This window comes from Bufo gargarizans, chromosome 1 (genome assembly GCF_014858855.1).
Source record: "Bufo gargarizans isolate SCDJY-AF-19 chromosome 1, ASM1485885v1, whole genome shotgun sequence".
NCBI classification, from domain to species: domain Eukaryota; kingdom Metazoa; phylum Chordata; class Amphibia; order Anura; family Bufonidae; genus Bufo; species Bufo gargarizans.
This window is the reverse complement of record NC_058080.1, coordinates 265,772,959-265,791,493: the sequence shown is the minus strand read 5'-3', so window position 1 is coordinate 265,791,493 and position 18,535 is coordinate 265,772,959. Positions and strand designations below refer to the sequence as shown.

At 45.1% G+C, this 18,535-nt stretch overlaps 1 protein-coding gene across 3 annotated transcripts in view; it reads right to left on the bottom strand.

Moving 5' to 3' along the window:
- Positions 1 to 18,535, bottom strand: part of RASSF6 (Ras association domain family member 6) — a 100,366-nt gene that overhangs the window by 58,171 nt on the left and 23,660 nt on the right. For 2 of the 3 annotated variants that reach the window (XM_044302917.1, XM_044302906.1), the window contains 3 exons: positions 16,536 to 16,628; positions 10,535 to 10,613; positions 8,579 to 8,727 (listed from right to left, as the gene is read on the bottom strand). In XM_044302917.1, coding sequence (XP_044158852.1) covers positions 8,579 to 8,727; positions 10,535 to 10,613; positions 16,536 to 16,600 — 293 coding nt within the window. In that variant the 5' untranslated portion in view covers positions 16,601 to 16,628. Of the gene's footprint in view, positions 1 to 8,578; positions 8,728 to 10,534; positions 10,614 to 16,535; positions 16,629 to 17,123; positions 17,195 to 18,535 lie in introns of all 3 variants that reach the window. The other variant, XM_044302925.1, reaches the window with a different exon arrangement.

The following is an 18,535-nucleotide window of genomic DNA, read 5'->3' as shown; positions in this document are numbered from 1 at the left end:
TGACGCCGTTATCAGCGTTACAATACCACTTCTATGTCTCCTTGAGAAAACACTTAGGGCGATGATGGAAGAGGAGGTGGCCCAGGAGGAGGAGGAGGAAGAGGGGTCATTTTTAGCACTTTCAGGCCAGTCTCTTCGAAGTGACTCAGAGGGAGGTTTTTGGCAACAGCAGAGGCCAGGTACAAATGTGGCCAGCCAGGGCCCACTACTGGAGGACGAGGAGGACGAGGATGAGGAGGAGGTGGAGGAGGATGAGGATGAAGCATGGTCACAGCGGGGTGGCACCCAACGCAGCTCGGGTCCATCACTGGTGCGTGGCTGGGGGGAAAGGCAGGACGATGACGATACGCCTCCCACAGAGGACAGCTTGTCCTTACCCCTGGGCAGCCTGGCACACATGAGCGACTTCATGCTGCAGTGCCTGCGCAACGACAGCAGAGTTGCCCACATTTTAACCTGTGCGGACTACTGGGTTGCCACCCTGCTGGATCCACGCTACAAAGACAATGTGCCCACCTTACTTCCTGCACTGGAGCGTGATAGGAAGATGCGCGAGTACAAGCGCACGTTGGTAGACGCGCTACTGAGAGCATTCCCAAATGTCACAGGGGAACAAGTGGAAGCCCAAGGCCAAGGCAGAGGAGGAGCAAGAGGTCGCCAAGGCAGCTGTGTCAATGCCAGCTCCTTTGAGGGCAGGGTTAGCATGGCAGAGATGTGGAAAACTTTTGTCAACACGCCACAGCTAACTGCACCACCACCTGATACGCAACGTGTTAGCAGGAGGCAACATTTCACTAACATGGTGGAACAGTACATGTGCACACCCCTCCACGTACTGACTGATGGTTCGGCCCCATTCAACTTCTGGGTCTCTAAATTGTCCACGTGGCCAGAGCTAGCCTTTTATGCCTTGGAGGTGCTGGCCTGCCCGGCGGCCAGCGTTTTGTCTGAACGTGTATTCAGCACGGCAGGGGGCGTCATTACAGACAAACGCAGCCGCCTGTCTACAGCCAATGTGGACAAGCTGACGTTCATAAAAATGAACCAGGCATGGATCCCACAGGATCTGTCCGTCCCTTGTCCAGATTAGACATTAACTACCTCCCCTTAACCATATATTATTGGACTCCAGGGCACTTCCTCATTCAATCCTATTTTTATTTTCATTTTACCATTATATTGCGAGGCTACCCAAAGTTGAATGAACCTCTCCTGTGTCTGGGTGCCGGGGCCTAAATATATGCCAATGGACTGTTCCAATGTTGGGTGACGTGAAGCCTGATTCTCTGCTATGACATGCAGAATGATTCTCTGCTGACATGAAGCCAGATTGTCTGTTACGGGACCTCTCTCCTCTGCCTGGGTGCTGGGCCTAAATATATGCCAATGGACTGTTGCAGTGGTGGCTGACGTGAAGCCTCATTCTCTGCTATGACATGCAGACTGATTCTCTGCTGACATGAAGCCAGATTCTCTGTTACGGGACCTCTCTCCTCTGCCTGTGTGTGTGCTGGGCCTAAATATATGCCAATGGACTGTTGCAGTGGTGGCTGACGTGAAGCCTCATTCTCTGCTATGACATGCAGACTAATTCTCTGCTGACATGAAGACAGATTCTCTGTTACGGGACCTCTCTCCTCTGCCTGTGTGTGTGCTGGGCCTAAATATATGCCAATGGACTGTTGCAGTGGTGGCTGACGTGAAGCCTCATTCTCTGCTATGACATGCAGACTGATTCTCTGCTGACATGAAGCCAGATTCTCTGTTACGGGACCTCCCTCCTCTGCCTGGGTGCTGGGCCTAAATATATGCCAATGGACTGTTGCAGTGGTGGCTGACGTGAAGCCTCATTCTCTGCTGACATGAAGACAGATTCTCTGTTACGGGACCTCTCTCCTCTGCCTGTGTGTGTGCTGGGCCTAAATATATGCCAATGGACTGTTGCAGTGGTGGCTGACGTGAAGCCTCATTCTCTGCTATGACATGCAGACTAATTCTCTGCTGACATGAAGACAGATTCTCTGTTACGGGACCTCTCTCCTCTGCCTGTGTGTGTGCTGGGCCTAAATATATGCCAATGGACTGTTGCAGTGGTGGCTGACGTGAAGCCTCATTCTCTGCTATGACATGCAGACTAATTCTCTGCTGACATGAAGACAGATTCTCTGTTACGGGACCTCTCTCCTCTGCCTGTGTGTGTGCTGGGCCTAAATATATGCCAATGGACTGTTGCAGTGGTGGCTGACGTGAAGCCTCATTCTCTGCTATGACATGCAGACTGATTCTCTGCTGACATGAAGCCAGATTCTCTGTTACGGGACCTCTCTCCTCTGCCTGTGTGTGTGCTGGGCCTAAATATATGCCAATGGACTGTTCCAATGTTGGGTGACGTGAAGCCTGATTCTCTGCTATGACATGCAGACTGATTCTCTGCTGACATGAAGCCAGATTCTCTGTTACGGGACCTCCCTCCTCTGCCTGGGTGCTGGGCCTAAATTTATGACAATGGACTGTTGCAGTGGTGGCTGACGTGAAGCCTGATTCTCTGCTATGACATGCAGACTGATTCTCTGCTGACATGAAGCCAGATTGTCTGTTACGGGACCTTTCTCCTCTGCCTGGGTGCTGGGCCTAAATATATGCCAATGGACTGTTGCAGTGGTGGCTGACGTGAAGCCTCATTCTCTGCTATGACATGCAGACTGATTCTCTGCTGACATGAAGACAGATTCTCTGTTACGGGACCTCCCTCCTCTGCCTGGGTGCTGGGCCTAAATATATGCCAATGGACTGTTGCAGTGGTGGCTGATGTGAAGCCTCATTCTCTGCTATGACATGCAGACTAATTCTCTGCTGACATGAAGCCAGATTCTCTGTTACGGGACCTCTCTCCTCTGCCTGGGTGCTGGGCCTAAATTTATGAAAATGGACTCTTACAGTGGTGGGTGACGTGAAGCCAGATTCTCTGCTATGGGACCTCTCTCCAATTGATTTTGGTTAATTTTTATTTATTTAATTTTAATTTTAATTCATTTCCCTATCCACATTTGTTTGCAGGGGATTTACCTACATGTTGCTGCCTTTTGCAGCCCTCTAGCTCTTTCCTGGGCTGTTTTACAGCCTTTTTAGTGCCGAAAAGTTCGGGTCCCCATTGACTTCAATGGGGTTCGGGTTCGGGACGAAGTTCGGATCGGGTTCGGATCCCGAACCCGAACATTTCCGGGATGTTCGGCCGAACTTCTCGAACCCGAACATCCAGGTGTTCGCTCAACTCTAGTTATGTCACTTTAGCAAATTACATTTATCATGTAGAGAAAGTTAATACAAGACACTAATGTATTGGGATTGTCTATATTGCTTACTTTGCTGGCTTGATTCATTTTTCCATGACATTATACACTGCTTATTTAGAAGGGTTTACGGCCACGGCTGCACCAGAGAGGCCAGGACGGGAGCTGCTGTGCATGCATGCCTATGTGCGCTCCCATGGTCCTGGACACCAGAGAGGCCAGCGCTTTTTCCTATAGTGTGCAGTGCAAGCACAACCACCACTGCTGGATTGTAGGGTGGTCCTAACCAAGGAAACGAGCAGTGTATAAGGGTCCATTCACACATCCGCAAAATGGGTCCGCATCCGTTCCACAATTTTGCGGGAACGGTGCATACCCATTCATTTTCAATGGGGCTGAAATGTGCTGTCCACATCCGCACTTCAGTTTTCGCAAAAAAATATGTCCTATTCTTGCACATTGCCAGTGTCCGTGTTTTGCGGATCCACAGAACACTTATGGACGTGTGAATGGACCCTAATGTGGTGGGAAATGAATCAGTCCAGCAAAGGAAGACATATGGACAATCACACAATCATACATTAGTAAGGGCCTTGTGGTAACTTTCTCTACATGATGAATGCCATTTGCTGAAGTGAGAGAACCCGACTAGGGAACAAACGCTTGTTCATTGGGTGTTTGTTACTTTTGGCCAGCACCCTAACCCTGGGTTCACACCTGAGCGTTGCGCAAACGCGCGTTTTACGCACGTTTTTGTCGCGCGTTCTTATGCGCGTTTTTTGTAATAGTAAACGCGCGTTTGACGCGCGTTTGTGTCATTGACTGCGGTGTCCTATGGCCACAAACGCGCGTCAAAACGCCCCAAAGAAGCTCAAGTACTTGTTTGAGCGTCGGGCGTTTTACAGCGCGTTCGTACGCGCTGTAAAACGCCCAGGTGTGAACCATTCCCATAGGGAAGCATTGGATTTCATGTCTTGAGCGTTTTACAGCGCGTTTGAACGCGCTGTAAAACGCTCAGGTGTGAACCCAGGGTAAATCATTGTTTGAAGGCAGTATCTTGTAATGTGTAAGAAGGGATCTGCTGCCCACAAACAATAAATCTGTATGGGGACGAGTGATCGAAGTAGGAATTCAATTTTTTATTTTTTTGGGACGGGCAATTTATTTATCAAATTGTATTCAATCACTTCTATATGCTTTGAATTAAATCATAATTTAAAGCATATTGCCTGTCAGTGTTACAATGACAGGCAAACTATTAGGCTAGGTCTACACGACAACATTTGTTGCACGACAAAAAGTCGCGCGACAGATAGGGCGCAACAGTTGTCGCGCGACATTTTGTTGCACTAATGTCGCGCGGCAATTTTTATAATGGCAGTCTATGGTGTCGCACTGCAACATGAGACATGTTGCGACTGCGACGCGACAGTCGCAGAAAAATCCATCTTGAATGGATTTTCTGCGACTGTCGTGTCGCAGTCGCAACATGTCGCATGTTGCAGTGCGACACCATAGACTGCCATTATAAAAATTGTCGCGCGACATTGGTGCAACAAAATGTCGCGCGACAAATGTCGTCGTGTAGACCTAGCCTTAGGCACATACCTAATAGACAGGTGCTTACTGAGGACCTAGGTACCTTTGTTAGACCCCTATCTGTCATAGTGCAGCAGTGCTGGACTAAGGACCCTCCGGTAAAATTCATTTAGGTTCTTCCTGTACAGCTACACGCAAATATTACCTGACCTAATTTTCAAATCCCTAAAACTGCACCAACACACATTTTTGCCCGTAGTAGCCGGCTGCTGGCTGTGCACCAAACTGTTCTGTACTGGAGCCCCTGTTAGCATCACGATGACTGGCTCTTGCCTTGGACTAGGGTTTTCTTAGCTAAGTAAGCCAGGAAAACATGCTTACACAGCAGCAGGTAACAACAAGCCACAGGAAGATGATGGATTGTGGGGGTCCCTGCAGTGACACTGATAAAGGCAGGTCCCTCGGGTAAGCAGATACTGTCCAGCTTCAAAGCAGATACTGTCCAGCCTCAATGTCATCTCAACCACCCAATGCCTCTATAATAAACTAGATAGTATGATAAATTATCTACTCAGTTATTTTATATTGATGCATAGGCTAGATGAGATGCTGTACATTGACTTTCTGCATGTAGTGCTGACTACTCTGCCATTCATCACTTTTGCAGCGGGCAGGGCTTAGGTGCCCACTGTGGCTTAGCTGCTCCCCTGTTGGTCAGTACAAGCCTGTAGTACGCCATTGGGCTATCATGATCACACCATAGTTGTTACGGTTGTCATGGTCTGGTGGTAGTGGACCGTGACACTTTTGTGCATGCTTGTTGCTGGTGGCAACGTGTTTTTAGCATAATTTTACACTCCCCCTTTAAGGCTGGTGGTCCCTCCTATTTTGGTTTGTTTAGGGTTAAAGGAGTGTGCAAGGTGGAGCTGGGTGTGGCCTCATGGCTCTTCTTATACTGGAGTTGTGAGCCTGAGGTTAGTTGGATATCTGCCTTTGTATGAGTAGGAGCTTTGTTCCTCTCTGGATGTGTCACCTGTCTGTGAGGGCCTCCTTGTGGAAGGCCAAGGTCTTCGGCAATGTCATCCCAATGTTTTCCCGTGTCCCCTTACCCTTCCTCACCTGTTTATGATGTTTGGTGTGGGTTTATATACAGGGTGTTTGTTGTATGTCATTTGGTGTTCAACGTGTCTGGTTTATTTGGTGTTTGTAGTCCAGCATAGTTGTTGGACATTTCACTTGTCTGTCTGTGCCTGTGAAAGTGGGCTCCATGGTTTCTTGGAGGGGTGAACCACAAGTCAGCAAGCTGTAGTTGTTCCACCCAATCGTTGTGGCAGGTAAGTGGTGGTTGTTCCAGTGCATGTAGTTTGCGCTGGGCTCTTACCCGCCGTTATGCGTTTATGCTTGCTCTATGCTCCTTCCTTGTTGCTAGGCCTGTGGGAGACTCCGGTTCTTCTGTGTCTTGGTAGAACCGGTTGTCTCTTTCTCCTGTCAATACCATCAGGGATCATCAGGGCGAATTAGGGTCCTACGTTCCGGGTATGAGTCCTCCCACCATCAGGGTTGGCTCATACAGTCAGGAGGTCAGGGATTGTGTAGCGTCCCACTAGTGTATGTGGGCACTGCAAAAACTTGTTATGTCATATGTTATATCATGCTGTATTTCATTCTTATGTGCAATCCCTGTTACCAGGCTGTTAGGTGCATTATACACATTTCACCACTAGATGGGGGTAGCACCACAGAAAATATACTGCAGTTCAGGCCTAGTGAGCAGTGGGGAGTTAGAGTTTGGAGGAAGGAGGAGATGGAGTGAGGAGCAAGGGGGAAGGAGAGGACCCATCTCCTCTCAGCTCTCTCTTGGGGTCCACAGCCCAGAGGAGCCAATTCATGGTCTGTGTCAAGCCAGGAAAATAGGCAGAGGTGAAGTCTGTATCCTACCATCTACTCTTCTGGAGTGTCAAGTGGATTTTACTAAGTTTATTGTGGAAAGACAAAGGAAGGACAATAGCCATTATTGTAGGCTTTCTGCGCCTTTGTAATAAGGTGAAGGTTTATTAGCTTCCGGCAGCCTCACCGTTACTTCACGGACAGATAGGACATCTGTTACATCACTTGTGTGTAGAAGACAAAGACTTGAACTACTTTTACTGAGACTGAAGCAAAGCAAAGAGCTGAATATCAGTGAGTACACAACCTCCTACTATAGCCTGAGACATAACCACATGTACAGCCTGTTACCGGGATTTGCCACATCCAACCTGCATGTTCATAAGAGACTGTTTAATAACTGGATGTAAACTGCTGTCAAGATCCTCGTTACAGTAAAGTTCTTATTTGGATTTAACCCTGCCTCATTCTTCTATCTCCATACTACAACCACTCTTATCATTTTGCACCATCAAGTTGCTGGCGTCACGACATTACTTAAGTCAGGGGCCCAGCCGCACAAGCACTCAGAAAGTCCTATCACCATTAAGGGCACCTCGATCACCACCTGTCTGGTGTCCCCTGTATTAGAGTGTGCCCCGGAGAATTTGGTGCTGTTCTCCCCTTCACTGCACTGCTGGCCCAGGAAGGCATCTGCTAATCGTGAGTACCCGATGAACTGGTGTACCCTTCGGCCCACCCCGAACCTCACGTGTTCTCCCCTGCAGACCGGCATGTTGCAATTGTATTTAGGGATGCATAGGAGGTGACCTGCTCCCTTATCCTGGCTTCCAGGTCTAGTGGCATGGTCTATATAGACATTGTGCGGTGGTTTTTTTCCCCCCACTCCCCACCGTGATAGTATTTGCATAGGAGGTGACCTGCTCCCTTATCCTGGCTTCCAGGCCGAATGGCATGGTCTATATAGACATTGTGCGGTGGGGGGGGGGGGTTATCCCACTCCCCACCATGACAGTATGTTCCACAAGGAGGCCCTCACGGATAGGTGACACATTCAGGGAGGAGCAAAGCTTCTACTCATACAAAGGCGGAGATACAACTAACCTCACGCTCACAACTCCAGTATAAGAAGAGCCATGAGGCCACACTGAGCTCAACCTTGCACACTCCTGTAACCCTAAACAAACCAAAATGGGAAGGAACACCAGCCTTAAAGGAGAAGTGTAAAATTATGCTAACACATTGCCACCAGCAACAAGCATACACGGCAAAAGTGTCACGGTCCACTATCACCAGACCATGACAGCTGTGACAATAGGGGGCAGATGGGCTGACAGAGGGTGGAGCTGTTTGTTAGACACCTCAGATGCCGTTGTCACTACTGACCGTGGCATCTAAGGAGTTAAGCGACTGTAAACCAACTGTATTGGTCTCCAATCAGAGCCTGATGCAAACAAGTCCCCTGAACAGGCCATTGCCGGTAAGTGTAAATTAATATTTAATCATGGGACGACCCGTTTTTGACACAAAGGACAGAACTAGAACTTGCAAAAGGAAGGTTTTAAGTGTAAATTGCAAACCATCATGCAGCAATGTATTGTCATTCATTAGCTTTCAAAGGCTGTATGTACGGTTGGATTTCAGCTGTCTAGTACACTAGGTACTATACTCTCTTATGCAACATGATTCAAATAACTTGTACAAGTGCCTATGGATTATCAGTTGGAAAACATTAATATTCTGAATTATGTAATATTTCTGTTTTTATTATATTAATTTAGCTAGCTAGCCGGGAAAGTACCATGGACAAATGAAACACTAGAAATGCAGCTTGTTTTGTTGTCACTGCTCACAAATCATACCTCTTTGTTATACTTGATCCAATAACTTCTGGCAGTTGGATAGATTCTGTAGAAACACATTTTTCATCTTGCATTTGGAATCTAATGGGTCGCTGAACTCCCCAGAAAATCTCAATAAGTCCTGATAAAACAATCTGTCCGCTGTCATTCTGTAATGAGATACAGTGCCCTGTATTAGGTTACATAGTAGCTGCAATGACCCGACTATTTGCTTCACCGTCATATATTAATAGTAATAATAAAAATCATTATCAGCATGATTATTAGTATTACTACTATTGTTGCCTTTAAAGAGGATCTGTCAGCTGTCCGGATGTCTGTAAAAAATAATTCTGTATTGTGCTGTTCCTCCATAATTCCTCTTAGAAATCTATGACTATTTTGATAACCGGGGGTTAGAAGTTGGTCAGTGCTGTTAGTATTAATTAGGCCATGTAAGGACACCTCTTTGACACCCAGTTAGGCCTCATGCACATGACCGTGCTGTTTTTTTGTGGTCCGCAAACTGCGGATCCGCCAAAAACGAAAGCCTCCCGTGTGCCTTCCGCAATTTGTGGAACGGGCGACCCACTGTAGACATGCCTATTCTTGTCCGCAAAACGGACAAGAATAGGACATGCTATATTTTTTTTTTGTAGGGCCTCGGAACGGAGCAACGGATGCGGACAGCACACAGAGTGTTGTCCGCATCTTTTGCGGCCCCATTGAAGTGAATGGGTCCGCACACGAGCTGCAAAAACTGCAGCTCGGATGCGGACCATAACTACGGTTGTGTGCATGAGGCCTTATACATATATTGGAACAGCACAACACCAAGCTCTAGATACTCAAGTGTCATTAATTCATGGGGAACAGAAATATTTACCAGGACAGACATGTCAGGAGTGGTGACACAGGTTGTCATTAATTTCCTCATCGCTCATTCACTACACAGACTCTAAAGCTGGTCATACACATTGCGGGTTCAGCTAAGACTGGGAAGTGTATGGGGAGCTCCTGACTATCCCCCGACAAAAGATATCAGGGGAGACATTGTTCTTACCCAGTCCTTATGTTTTCCTGGGATATAAGCCACCACCAGAAGTGTCTGGCAGCGGCTTTCTCTGGGCTCCCCTTAGAATATACATACCGCCCAATACGAATGTGTACAAGTATGCGGGAGCTGGGAGGGAGTCAGGGGTGATAGCTGTTGCTGAAAACTCATTTGGCCCACAGTTATTGAAAGTGTTTGGGGCCCCTAACACAATGTGCAGTGTTTTACAGTATGGAGAAATGAATTACTTTACAGTATGAGTGACAGTTGTACGCAAATAGGACTTTGCTGTTGGTGGACTCTGCTTCTTCTGCTTTCAGACTGCTGGATTATGTCTGCTTCCTGAAAACATAGATGTGCTGCTGCAGTAAACATGCGAGCAAAGTAATGTTCTCTACCTCACATTGTAGAACTGAGGTCATATGACGCATTGAAAAATACATTTAAAATAATTTCTGAGTCTTGACCAAAGACTTCAGACATTTGCATTTAGCCATTTCAGAAATGTGCTACATACAGTATTAGGGCTCATGCACATAAACGTATTTTCTTTCCGTGTCCATTCCATTTTTTGCAGACCGTATGCGGAACCATTCATTTCAATGTGTCTGCAAAAAAAACGGAAGTTACTCCATGTGCATTCCATTTCCGTATATCTGTAGTTCCGTTCCACAAAATAATAGAGCATGTCCTATTATTGTCCGCATTACGGACAAGGATAGGACTGTTCTATTAGGGGCCTGTTGTTCCGTTCCGCAAAATACGGAATGCACACCGACGTCATCCGTATTTTTTGCGGCTCTGTTTTTTGCGGACCCCCAAATACATACGGTCGTGTGCATCAGCCCTTACACTGTTAGACATGTTCATCACAGGTATAAGAAGTGACTATTATGTGTTAAAACATAAATCTATTCCCTTACCCGGTGATATGTTATTTGTAGGTTCTTCTTCTCCTTAAAATAACAGTTGTATGACTTTAGAAGTGAATCGAGCTGACCCCTAAAATACAGAAAATGCCATAGCTTATATATAAAAATGGTTGCAACACTGCACAAAGCTGTCTCATATATCACATAACAAGGTTACTGCATCTGTGCACATAGTAACTGATCATGCAATACGTAATAATCCAAATCCAAATGTACCAGGGAAACAGGTACAGCAAAAGACCACCTCTTTTGGATGGCGGAGTGAGGAATCAAATCCCATTCAAATATTGTAATTTCTAAACCACCAGAAATTACTGTACAGAACCAGATTTTTAATACAATTTCATAGTAAGAGACAAGTGACATTTACATGTATCGATCCTCCTAAGAATAACATTGATTTTATGCATATATCATCAATTCTGATCATTGATAAATAATAATGTTATCATTTACCGGTGAAATTAATACTCATGACAACCTCCTGGAAACTAATGAGTTGTAGTTATTATAGATCTATGTAAACACAGAGTACACTATGGCACAGTAAGCCATCCACGCGTTCCTAATGACCACTTTCATTATCTTCTTTATAGTATTTTTAGCTTTTGCCATTGTATTTGCAGAGTATGGATTGCAGACTGCTGCCTTCAGGTGACAATCTGAATTCTCCAGTCTTGGAAAGTCTTATGATTTACATACCGGTATGTATTATTTAGCTGTAAAGCCATGTACTCAGCTAACCTAGTGGATTTTTGTTGCAGAATAGGCACTTAAAATCCACAATTAAAGTACAATATAATGCTTGGGATGGGAATGGGGTGTGCCTTCAAATGCAATAGGGAAACAAATCTGATTTTAAAATCTGCACAATGCCCAATCTGTCAAAGATTTGCTCCCTGGATACACCACAGATGTCACTCAAAGGCTAGGTTCACACGATAAAATCCATAGCTGAAAAATCATTTGCAGAATCAGTAGCTGAAAACAGGTCATTTTTGTGGTGTAAATACCTCCAAATACCGTACAGTCCAGATACTACTCCTACTCATCTACCTTATTTTTCGCTTGATAGGACGCAGCCATCGGCAAAGACCAGGGAGTAGTGAGTGCAGGAAAAATGCACCGTCCGATGCAGGAGAGGTAAGTAAACGTATTTATTTTTTGTCTGATCTGAGGTCTGATGAGAATTGTGGGCCTGATCTGAGGTCTAATACAGATTTGGGCTCTGATACAGATTGAGGGGGTTTTATTTGGGGTCTGATACAGATAGGGGATCTGATTGGGGGGTCCGATCTGAGGTCTGATATAAATTGGGGGTCCGATACAGATTTGGGGGTCTCATCTGAGGTCTAATAAAGATTGGGGGTCTGACTGAGAGCGTCTGATTTAAGGTTTGTTAAAGTTTGGGGGTCGCAGTGGGGCATCTGATAAATATTGGGGGTGTGATCTGAGGTCTGATGAAGATTGGGGGTCTGATGAAGATTCGGGGTGTGATCGGAGGCCTGATAAAGATTGGGGGTCAAATCTGAGGTCTAATTTTTCTCCCCTAAAATCTAGGTTTGTCCTATAATCAGGTGGGTCTTATAAAGTGAAAAGATTTGGGGTCTGATTGAGGGTTCCGATACCAAATGGGGGTCTGATCTGAGCTTTAATAAAGATTGGGGGTCTGACTGAGAGCGTCTGATTTGATGTTTGTTAAAGTTTGGGGGTCTGAGTGGGGGATCTGATAAATATTGGGGGTGTGATCTGAGGTCTGATGAAGATTGGGGGTCTGATGAAGATTCGGGGTGTGATCGGAGGCCTGATGAAGATTGGGGGTCAAATCTGTGGTCTGATTTTTCTCCCGTAAAATCTAGGTTTGTCCTATAATCAGGTGGGTCTTATAAAAGTGAAAAATACGCTTTCCCACTGACTTCTATGGAAAACCACCATCAAATCTGCTCAATTGAAGTAGCATGTTACTTCTCAAGCTCTCATCAAACCATGTGATGAAAAAAAAGCTTAACATGAATGTTTTGAATGTGGATTACACAGAGAAAAAGACCTGGCAGATTGTTCCCATATGAACACAGCCTTACTATTGTGGCTGTGACTGAATCCCGGAGTAATTTGCAAAAAAAATTGTAGCATCTTGGAAATTAAATTTTAAACATACTTATGAAGAAAGTAAACTAAAAAGAATAACCAACTCCGTCTAGCCCACCAAAGGGCGCGATGTCATTGAAAAGGGATGTATTTTCTGGAAGAGGGGGGTTTAAGACACAGAATTCTTGTTCTTTATCATCCAGCATCAGTTACTGTGATAAATCTAGAGACTCTTTAAGCTTGTATTACACAGGCCGATTGAGCAAGCGATCGTCGGGAGGAAAGCACTCTCTCCCGACAAGCGCCTGCTAGTTAGTATCGCTATCACATGCAGCAATCTCCTCTGCAGCATGGGGAGGAGTGATCGTTATGCCATCGTTGTACTCATGCTGTCTAATGGTTTGCTAAAGGCAGATCGTAAGTATGCTTAAAATTCACAATTGCCTGATGAATGAGTGCTTGCTCGTTCATCGGGTAATTGGCGTCAGTATTAGATTGCAAGATGATCGCTAAAGAGCGTTCATATGAATGGTTGTTAACACTCATCTGCCAAAAGATCAGCAGGTGTAATAGGTCCTTCAGACTGTTTAGCCTGTTTACCCTGTCCACATTTTAGACAGGATTAGTAACTCTGCACCACTGCATCTAATCACAGGTAAAGTATTGTCACTATCTGTTAAATGACTACCATGTTTGCTATATGACTTCACATGCTCCAGTTTCCATACACTATGAAGTTCTTTTTCTCATGATTTTCAGCACCTAATCACATAGTACACTAGGACAACAGTCTGTAGGAAAGTGCATGGGATGTGTAAACACAAATGAATGGCTTTGCTCCACTACAATTAAACTCCCGTCATTCTGCTCATTGAATAAACTCCACCCTGGGTTATTTACACCATTCCACACCCAGATGAGTATCACGGCATGCCCTGCAAAATCAGGATCGTATGCAAAGTATAAACCATAGCAACATCTTTGCATTGCAAATTGCCCTATTGTGTAATTTACTCAAGCTCTGACCACAACCAAGAGATTTACTAACACAATAAACCAATGCACAAGTCCAACAAGAGGAACATTTCAGAAGCAAAAGTGAATTCATAGACTTGAATGGGGCTGAGCGTGATACCGGCGCTCTGCTTTTTTAAGCATGGAGAAGGCCAGGTTGCTCACAGGAGGGCCGGTGCCATACAGCTGATCAGCGGAGGTCGCAGGTGTTGGACCCACACCAATCAGATACTGATGATATATCCTGAAGATAGTGTATTCAAATCAGTCAGCGCTGCAGGTAAAATTTGCGGTGCACGTGTCCTAGGGTCGGTGTCCCACACAGCAATAACGATAGAGAAGGCCCGGTACTCACATATAGCATCTTGTGAAGTATTTCTTTATTGCCACATATTCATTCTGTGATGCGTTTCGACACAATCCGTGTCTTTGTCAAACTGTCAAAGACACAGATTGTGTCGAAACGCGTCACAGAATGAATATGTGGCAATAAAGAAATACTTCACAAGATGCTATATGTGAGTGCCGGTCCTTCTCTATTGTTAATATCCTGAAGATAGGTCATCAGTATTAAAGTCTTGGAAAACCTTTTTAATAAAACATTGTTGCAAACTAGTAGCTGAATTTGTAGTCAATAGCGTTCAATTTGTACAAGGAGGCGCGCTAAGTATGCAAAAAAATCAGTTCGACCCCTATGTCGATGTCTATGATGACATTCGTGACATGGTTGCCAGTGGTTCATCCATGAAAATGTCAGTGAAGGATCCGTGTTTGGTCCTTGTGTGTATTTTTGTCCTCAATGCGTCTGTGTAATTTCCTGAGCGTCTCCTACCAATGGTCCATAAAAATCACGGACCAAACATGGATGTCATCTGTGTTGTGTCAGTAGTTTCACAGACTCATAGGGGGGAATTTATCATGAGGGGAGAGTCAGTTTTGCTTGAGTCTGTGTTATCGTACTTTGTGCCACATTTATCAAATGTCACAGGATGTTTGATAAGTTTCTCTTATCCTTAGATCTAACACTGTCTAGAGAAGCTACTCCAGTTTTTCTACTCCATTCTCCTCCTGTAGTGAGAGTGCGACTTTTAAAAAAAGTCAAAATGATAAATCTGGAGTGAAACTCATTAACATAGCTAAGCACACCCACTTTTCCACCCATATTACAAAACTGGAATGAGTAGTGTAAAAATGCAAAAAGTCGCACATTTTTGCACAACCACTTACATTTCGAGCAAGCGAGTGCAAAAAGTTGCCAAAGCCCTATTTTGCGACTTTTTGACGCCAGAATTCTAGAGTGAAGGTATGATAAATCAGGGCGGGCGTTCTTTCCACGTGGGCATAACTAGGCCTGATGAAGGGCTGATGTTTAGCCTGAAATGTTTAATCTGTTGTGCATTATGTCCGGCTGAATAAAACTCACAAATTACTTCATCATATCATTTGGAGTGCTGTCTAATTATACTAAGTTCGTTTTTTGCGGTTCGCGGATCTGCAAAAAACAGAAGCCGCCCGTGTGCATTCCGCAATTTGCGGAACGGGTGGCCCATTGTAGACATGCCTATTCTTCCGCAAAACGGACAAGAATAGAACATGCTATATTTTTTTTGCGGGGCCACGGAACGGTGCACCGGATGCGGACAGCACACGGAGTGCTGTCTGCCTCTATTGCGACCCCATTGAAGTGAATGGGTCCGCATCCGAGCTGCAATAACGGTCGTGTGCATGAGGTCTTAAAGTGTTGTTCCTGAGGTGGAGCCAGGAACTTATCCAGACGAGCACCCACAACAGCCAGATTGTTGTTGAGTGCTGTGATCACCCCGAGGTTGTACAACTCATAGACTATAATAGGGATCTGAAATCATGGACAGAAATAGGGCATGCTTCCTTGGTGTCACCATGGACCCACGGTGTGTGGAAAACAGTCAATAGATAAGTAATTAGTCTGTGAAGACCATGGACAGCAAATGTCTGGGATTTACGGTACTGACTTGTGAAAGAGGACTGAAAGAAAGTAGAAAAACCATAATGAAGCATCAGGCCCTTCTGTCCTGGCATTATAAGGGGGGCTCCATTTTGATTGCTGGTATGAGACCTTCTTTCCTCTACATATGCCCCAGTCATTGAATAATTATATATCATAGAGTCTCTGCATGCACACATAGACTAACACTCTGCTCTAGGCAAGGGGACAACGGCCTTCTGGCAAGCTCTGCAACCCTTAGGGCTGTTTCACACGAGCGGATGCCGTGCGTGACATCCGCTGCGTGAATGACAGCCAAGACCCGATGCAGACTGCAGAGGCACGGAGCATTATCATGACTGATAATGCTCTGTGCCTCTCTGTGATCCCTTTACTACAAAACCACAGTGACAACTTTATCTCACTGTGATTTTGTAGTAAAGAGATCACATAGAGGCACGGAGCATTATCAATCATGTTACTGCTCCGTGCTTCTGCTGTCCGCATCGGGTCTTGGCTGTCATTCACGCAGCGGATGTCACGCACGGCATCCGCTCGTGTGAAACAGCCCTAAGGGTTGCAGAGCTTGCCAGAAGGCCGTTGTCCCCTTGCCTAGAGCAGAGTGTTAGTCTATGTGTGCATGCAGAGACTCTATGATATATAATTATTCAATGACTGGGGCATATGTAGAGGAAAGAAGGTCTCATACACCACTTCTTTAAGGAGAGAAGATACTCTGAGGCCAGCTGCCCCCTCCCCCTCTCCTGCAATGCAGAAAATGTATCTATGGCATGTACACATTTGAACGCCCCCCCCCCCAACCAAAAGATTTTATTAAAAAAAAATCTATTATTTTAGTTCTGTCACTTTATCTTGATTTGATATTTATGATAACATGATTCAAAATAATTTTTCACAGAGACTTACCTAGTGATATTCTTTGAATCTTTAATGAACGCTAAAGGAGACTCCAAGCCAGAATTTTTAGCCATGTTAACTTACTCCAAGTCAGCTATAAACCTACACAAAAGAGAAAAGCAACAACTTTACTATACAACTAGTGGAATGTAATCTACCTATATATGTGTGAATGAAATCACAAGACTTCCTATGATCATCTACCCAAGCATTTTCTAAAGGAAAATGAACACCATTTTCAGTGGGTCATAGATGGCCACATGTCTCAATCACAGTGAGGCACCCATTTGCATTATCAGTGAAAGTATTCTTTCTCTAACCAACAAAAACATCCAGGAAGTTTAGGGCACCAGAAGTGTCTGCTTATCAGTCAGAAACCTGCTTCTTCTTTTTATGGGAAGAAGAGAATTTTGTGCTGATTGTACAGACATTTTCTGTGATGTCAGTAAAATTTTAGCTTTTGCTAATATCTCCCAATTGTGATATTTGACTGTATCCACTGGTAAACTTGCATTTGCTTTACTTGAACTATGCAGTATTAGCATGAATTTCCCTTGATTATATAATTGTCTTAAAGGATAGGTGTCATGGACTAACCTGTCCGAGCTCCAGCACTGATTTCTCTGGCTTAGGCATGACCGCGCCAGTTATGACACGCGGTTGCGTCCCTAGGAACAAAGCGCAATGTTCAGGTTGCGTGAGTGACAGCCCAGTTGCCCAGTTACTGTGAAGACTGTAAACTGTCCTATGGAGTACTGAATCCATGGACCTATCAGGTTCTGATTCGGGGACTCAGTGCTCTATTTAAATCACCTGCTGACAATTCACCTTTGCCAATGATAGTTTCTGAATCAGTAGCTGTGTCTAATGTATTGGTACTGAGCTTCTCTTTTTGACTACTCTCTCTCTCTTGATTTGGTACTTTGTTGTCCTCTTGTTTCTGACCCATTTCAGTACAACTCTGCTTTTGTGTGTTTCTATCCCTTGGTGTTGTTTGTCTCACACCCTAGCAGAGTAGGGACCGTTGACCAGATGTGGACTTGCTACTTAGAGCTTGCACTGAGTAGACAGGGAAAGTAGGCAGGGTTCCAGTTAGGGCTCGCTCTCCGTCTCTACCTACCGACATTGCATTTGTCCATCCAAATGTGATTTGTGTTGGTTCTACACCACTCACCCCCCCCCCCCCCCCCCCCCCCCCCCCCCGATCAACTGTTCCAAAGCAACTCAGGTGCCAGAAGTAGGCCCTGGAACTAGACAGCTCCATCCATTGTTTAGTGGATTAAGTTGGTTAAGTAAACAGCACTACTGCCATTCACTTCATTGCAGTAATCAGCTCCTTCCACTATACAATGGAGCTGTGTCGCTTTGTTGTCTACTTTTGGAGTTGGCACTACTTTGGAACAGATGATCGGCAGGGGGTGTAGGGTGTCAGAAACCCACCCATCTGATATTCAATATGAAAATACATGATAAACCCTATAGCTTAAATCTGTGTAAGAGAATAAAGAAAATGGTAGACATTACAGAAAGAAATAGAAGAAATAAAAGAAAAAACTGTAGAAGTCATAAACTGTCTAGAAGCGCCTGTATACTGAGTATGACCAATATTATATAAAAACCAGTACAGATTATTAGGCCAAGTTCACCTCTATAGCGGAGGTTCCAGAATCCAGCAAAAAAAAGAAAAAAAAAAATGCTGCATACAGTAAAATTTTGCATGGCAGAATGCCAAAATCATTGCCGGAAACCCAATGGTCCCTATTAGGGTTGAGCGAACCCGAACTGTAAAGTTCGGGTTCGTACCAAACTTTAGGATTTTGGGACGCCGGACCCGAACCCGAACATTTCCGTAAAAGTTCGGGTTCGGTGTTCGCCGCTTTCTTGGCGCTTTTTGAAAGGCTGCACAGCAGCCAATTAACAAGCGTCATTCTACTTGCCCCAAGAGGCCATCACAGCCATGGTGCTCAGTGCACCAGCACTGCATCTGAGCTTTTGGGACATTGCAAATC